Source organism: Xyrauchen texanus, chromosome 2 (genome assembly GCF_025860055.1).
Source record: "Xyrauchen texanus isolate HMW12.3.18 chromosome 2, RBS_HiC_50CHRs, whole genome shotgun sequence".
Taxonomy (NCBI): domain Eukaryota; kingdom Metazoa; phylum Chordata; class Actinopteri; order Cypriniformes; family Catostomidae; genus Xyrauchen; species Xyrauchen texanus.
Genome location: NC_068277.1, coordinates 6,110,498 through 6,116,826, shown reverse-complemented (window position 1 = coordinate 6,116,826; position 6,329 = coordinate 6,110,498). Strand labels below are relative to the sequence as shown.

The following is a 6,329-nucleotide window of genomic DNA, read 5'->3' as shown; positions in this document are numbered from 1 at the left end:
CACTATAATGTGGTTCTGCCACGGAGAATAACGTGAAGCCTCCACACGTGCTACGTCTCCACGGTAACGCGCTCAACAAGCCACGTGACAAGATGCGCAGATTGACGTCTCAGAGTCACTATGCCACCACGAGGACACATTGGGAATTGGGCATTCCAAATTGGAGAGAAAAGGGGAGAAAAACAAACAAACAAAACAACAATCCCTAAAAGTGTTGTTTATGTTTAGACTATTTATATATATATATTAGGGCTGTCAATCGATTCAACATTTTAATCAAAAATAAATAAATTAAAACTTTGGCATTTACACATTTAGACATTTGCTGTATGAAAGACACATCTGTCCTGTGAAAAAGTGCAGAGGATGACTATTGGTTTTATTTAAAGTGAGGGGGACACGTCCCCTGCATCCCCCGCGTATTCTACGCCCCTGCGTGTAGATAACTGCTTCTCTCGCTTTAAAGTTGAATGAGTGAAATGCCAGATAATTCTTTGGGTGAAATAGGTAGTGAACCATACGCCTCGCATTTCTTGAATTGACGTTACTCCTTTAGGCACTGAAGTTATCGTCAGAGTGGGAGTTACTCTCAACTAAGTGTTGGGACGTAGTTCAGACTGCACAGACAAGGGGTTAAAACTCCTCTTATGAGTTTTGTGACAGTGTATGTGGATATAGTATAGTAAATAAATCGGACAGAAGAGAAGGAAAGTTTTAACGACTGCCACGGCGGGCGAATCACATTTTCCATGAACATGTACATTGAGTAATCGACTCAGCTTTGTTACATTGTCGCGACGTTGTTGGACATTATACGTTCGATTTTAGAATTTTCGCTCTTACCGGGAACACGGACTCGTAGCGGCGTTCTAAGCCTTTGATCGCGATGTTCTAATGTTTTAATCTCTTACACATTAGTCAACAACATCGTAAGACATGTTTTTATCGCCATGTAGCTCATTTGAAAACATTTCCACAATGATTTGAGATAGTTGTGGTGTGGATTTGTGTCGTGGGAGGAATGTGAGTTCAGCGCTCATGGAGCTTCAGGTGGTGTGCGGATTGCTCTACTGCTGTCTGCTGCCCATCTTCTTACTGGCAGGTAAGACCTTTGAGTTATTCAGTCCATCACTTAAAACTACTACAGTTCATATACACGGAGTATGCACGTCTAATCAAGTGTTCACAGGTCTTACTGTTTAGTTAAAGACGTGCTTGTCGTTCTTTCTCACTTTATGAATTACATATAGTTGCTGGTCAACTTCTGTCCTAAAAACTCGTAATCTAACGCACACACATCAAGTGTATTTATGAGAATAAATGGGATGTTCTAGTCATCATGTTACAGTTTAGCAAGAAAAAAAATCACAAATGATTACACTTTCCATTCTTAATAAATTTTTGTTGAGTATTTAAAGGTATAATGTTAATAAAAGTAATAATAATAATAATAATTAATATTATGTATTTTTAGTAATAATTAACATAATACATTATATAATTATTTTAAACATTTAAATAAAAATGTTTTTAATATATATTTCTATATATGCATTTATATATATATATATATATATATATATATATATATATATATATATATATTAATAATAATAATAATAATAACAACAACAAGTACATTTAAATATAAATTTGTAAAATGTACATTTATGTATATTTCACAATGTGTCCCATTACTAACCCCCCTGAGACCCGAGGGTGACTGCTGTGTGCATTTTCCATTCCCCTTATGATTGCTAACTTGTAGCCCACAAGAAACATGCAAACATAGTTTTCCTAAAGATTTATGGGGGACTAAGTTGTGATATTTAAAATAATACCATGCTATAGAAAGTCAGATTTTTTTTAATCAAATTGTTTATTATGTTTCCAGGAGTGTTGGTTCAAATTCTGATTCAAAGTAATGTCCCGCATCATCCAATCACTGCCAACCATGTTAAAATCAAATTATACATGATAAATTATGATCCTATGTACTGATTATCATTGTACCACGTGTGTCAAACGTGTTGAGTGATCCCAACATAATCTGCAGCCTGAAACTGAACTATTGGTTGGATTTTAGACGTGAATGTACTTGGCTGAATAGTGACCTATAGGATGCTCCCTTGCTGCCTAATTAGGGAATGACTTAACCTCCAGTGTACTGCCTGTCTTCACTGGTCTCACTTCAAAATGCACCTTATTTTCATCCTAACTCCATTTTAAACATTTAAACAATTGTTTAAAATGGCATATCGGATGAAACTAGAGACTCTAATATTTTGACTCAAACAGGTTTTAATGTAGAAACTTAATGAGGTTTCTTCCCAGATGTTGTTTTGTCTCATGACTTGGTGCGTCGAAAGTGGTGTCCGCTGTCCATGTCTGCATATCGCGGTGCCGTTTTGTGGTCCGTTTCGCGGCCGACCCACCAGCCCACTTGGTTCTTCCGATGGACAGTCTGCCCCTGATCGGCCCCAAAGTGCATCGGCCCACCGGGAAAATGCCCGGTATGCCAGAATACCAGTCCAGCCCTGTGCATAGCCTAAAGTGAAGCAAAATGTAATGTCCATGCATGTGGACGCAGTCTCAGGAGGTTAATGATACAGTCAAGGTATAAAAAATCTTTGACCAAATGCTACAGTTGAGTAAACAGAGTGTGTCTAGACAGTACTTGGATTGTTGACAAGACACAAGACTTGAACTTTTTTGCAAGATCGAGATTTTTATGTAAGGAAAAGTGTATATTTAGGTGCTGTAGCTAGTGGTTCACTTAAGCAGCCTAGAAGTGAGAGGATTTTAAAAAAATGTGCAGTGACTCAATTTATTTGAGGTTAAAAGAACTGCATGTATAATAATTAAAAATGTTGTTTAAATGTTTCTTTAAATCGCCTCTCACACAGTTAAAATTAGTGTATAATGTCATTCTCTGTTCGCTGTGATGTTAACCAGAGCAGATAGGGTCTATATTTAACTTTTCCCATTCAATCTGAGTGGAAACCCCAGCAGAATGTTATAGGCTGAAGTCCTGGAGAGTTTCATAAATGAAACATACTGTTTAAAACTATACCGGGCAGGTAGAGATTGGCCAGAGGCACAGGCTGTTGACAGGATATTGTTTGAGCATGTGGTTTCTCGTGTCATGTGGGTCTCATGTGGCACACAGGAAGAATCGAGTCTCACAGCGCACGCCTCGGGTTCCTCTCAAACTCACGCATGCGGTCAGTCAGATTTTTTAAGTTCTCCACGTGATTTGCAGCTGCAACCGTGTTAACTTTTCTCATCTGCATGTAAACATTCACTTTAAAAAAAAAGAGGTCACCCCAAAAGATAATTCTGTCATCATTTATTCACCCTCATGTTGTTCCAAATGTATATGGCTATCTGGCTTTTAATAACAAATTTGTAAACAAAACCATGACCACATTTGGTATATAATCCAAGAGAATGAAGACTGAGGCTGTCAAGGTCCAAAATGACCAAAAAAAGCAAAATCAAAGTATTATAATTGTCTTTTATACAACTTTTGCATTGCAGTTCAAGTCTCCTGAAGCCATCGGATAGCCATTATTCACTTAAAATCTTGACATCTGCTCTTGCACAATCATGAGAGATGTCCGATTCATGAATGAGTCGTGAATGAGTGACTCCAGTCAGGCTTCCTAAGCAACCAGTTGGCCGGTTGCTAGGGTGGGTAGAGTCACATTGGGTTAAACCTCCTCGTGGTCGCTATAATGTGGTTCTCGCGCTCGGTGGGGCGTGTGGTGAGTTGTGCGTGGATGCCGCGGAGAATAGCGTGAAGCCTTCACACGTGCTACGTCTCCACGGTAACGCTCTCAACAAGACACATAAGATGCACGTTGGTGGTCTCAGACATGGAGGCAACTGAGATTCATCCTCCACCACCCGGATTAAGGCGAGTCACTACGCCACCACGAGGACTTAGAGTGCATTGGGTATTTGGCATGCCAAATTGGGGAGAAAAAAGTTCTGAATGATTCGTTCAGGCTGATCTGTTTAACGAGGTCAATTCACTGACTCAGTGAAAGGGAAAGACTTCAATTTTGGTCAGTTCCTTACTGAAAGCTATCATATGACTTCAGAAGACTTGGAATATGAGGCATGCATTTTATAGACTACTTTTATGATGTATTTTTTGTCATTTTCAGGGTTTCCGCGGGTCCTTAAAAAGTTTTAAAATGTCTCCAATTCAGTTTTCTAAAATGGAAGGTCATAAAAAGTCTTAAATATCTTAAATAGGATAACAAAAGTCTTCATTTTCATTTAAAGTAGTCTAAATTTGGGGACGTAAAGACCAGAATAGCGATATGACCCTAATGTGATCAATCGATTTTAAAATGCTATGATTTAATTTAATAAACGTATCATCTGCGTGTGCTGGGGGCTTCAAAGTGAAAAGCACCCGGAGAACTCGAGATTCAGTGTTTCCGGCGGTTTCATAGCGTTTCGCAATCAATGCGTATTGTAATATCTTGTACGTAAGTGTGCATATTTTATTTCTCTTATCTTGAATGAGCAGCTGGAAGCAGTGAAGCACAGACATTTCAAAATAAGAGTCCCGGGTGTATTTTGGGCTTGTTTATATTTAAAAGTCCTGCGTTATACACCTCATTTTTTGCTTTTCTGTTTATTATTTGTATTTTGGTGGCACAATAATCTACTTCTGGGATTTCATTCAATGTGGACTCTTGTAGCTTCGGTCTGGCCAGCCCTGTCACAAGAAGGAAAGACAAAGAACATTTTTATCTCGTTCAATATATCGATTTTAAAAACTATAGTCACAAGCCTTAAATCAGTTCATTGTCATTTGCACAGATCGCACATGGTAAAAACTGAGCAGTGAAATTTGTTTAGCCAGATTTAATCTGTTATTGCCTTGCTTTCAACACAGGTTGCTTAGGTCTTAAAAATGGTCTTAATAGGCCTTACATTTGTGCAACCCTGATTTTGGAGCTCAACCGCCCCAAGTATCTATTCTCTTTCATTGAAAGAGTGAAGAGTGAAAATAGTGGTCAGAATATGTTATTTTGTTTTCTACATAAAGAAAGTCACATTGGTTTGGAATGAAATGAGGGTGAATAAATGATGACTGATTTGTCATTTTTGGGTACTGTTCCTTTAAGAACAACCTAACAAGCAGAGATTTCTATTTTCTAAACGGCTATATAAACCGCATGTTCTTTAAATCTACTCTAAAGTAGGGCGACTGCTAATATGGGTGTGTTAGTAACCCAAGCTGCCAGACTAACCAGCATGCTGTCACGATACAAAGTCTCGCCGCTCTGGGAAAGGAGCATGGCTGAAGTTGGCCTGAGGCTGGAAAGTGTTTATCACCAAAATAATAAAATACTCCAGTGTTCCTCTCAGTTTGGTCCTTTCATACCCACTCAAGAGATCCAGAGTATACGGCCAGATCTGACAGAAAGAACAGGGGCGGAGCCAGGTGTTTTTCACAGGGGTGGCTGGGCAGGGGCCAGCGATCAGTCTGTGGTGGCACAGAAAGTTTCGGGCAGTACATGTAAAGTCTTGTGCTCAAAAATGGGAATTGCGAGTGGTGTGGCCAATGGGCCCGTAGCTCCACCACTGAGAAAGAAATAGTACTACGAATCTTTACTCGTATAGAAGATATGACCAGGGACATTTTAGACATTTAAGACTCTACCAGTCAAAAGTTTGGACATGCATGACTATTTCTATGCTTCTCATGAGCTTAACAACCTTTTGATCTACAGACTTTATGCTTAAATGCTTGAAATTAGTTTTGTATATAAATATAAATTGTGCCTATGTTTGAATTTCTATAAAGAAGTTGTAAGAAGTCCTTTAATGCTATTTAAAAATCTCATTAAGTTGATTGAGAGAAGGAAGATAGTGTACAGAGCTGGGTCGGGTTGCACCAGCTGTGCGTAAGTTATCACGTAAGTTAGGACTTAGTTCACTCTAAGGGCTCAGTAACTTTACATTTACATGTATGCATTTGGCAGACGCTTTTATCCAAAGCGACTTACAGTGCCCTCATTATCCTGAAGCAACCTGGAGTTAAGTGTCTTGCTCAAGAACACAATGATGGTGGCTGTGGGGATCGAACCAGCAACCTTCTGCTTACTAGTTCTGTGCTTTAGCCCACTACGCCACCACCACTGCACCACCTGTTCTTAAGGCAAGACTTAACTAGTAGACTGTAAGCTTATGAGGTACGTTTTTTACATGGTTTCTCCCGTAAATGTAAACGAGTATAGATGCCAACCTCATCATATACATGTCGAAAGGATTGAAGCCTGGTGGGGTTCAATTCCCCGTGAATT

General features: G+C 39.1%; 1 protein-coding gene across 2 annotated transcripts in view; it reads left to right on the top strand.

Moving 5' to 3' along the window:
* The first annotated feature begins 523 nt into the window (after positions 1-523).
* The window catches only part of LOC127619372 (piezo-type mechanosensitive ion channel component 1-like), a 140,393-nt gene continuing 134,587 nt past the window's right edge, over positions 524-6,329 (top strand). For both annotated transcript variants that reach the window (XM_052092278.1, XM_052092271.1), the window contains exon 1: positions 524-1,102. In XM_052092278.1, coding sequence (XP_051948238.1) covers positions 1,039-1,102 — 64 coding nt within the window. In that variant the 5' untranslated portion in view covers positions 524-1,038. The remainder of the gene's footprint in view (positions 1,103-6,329) is intronic.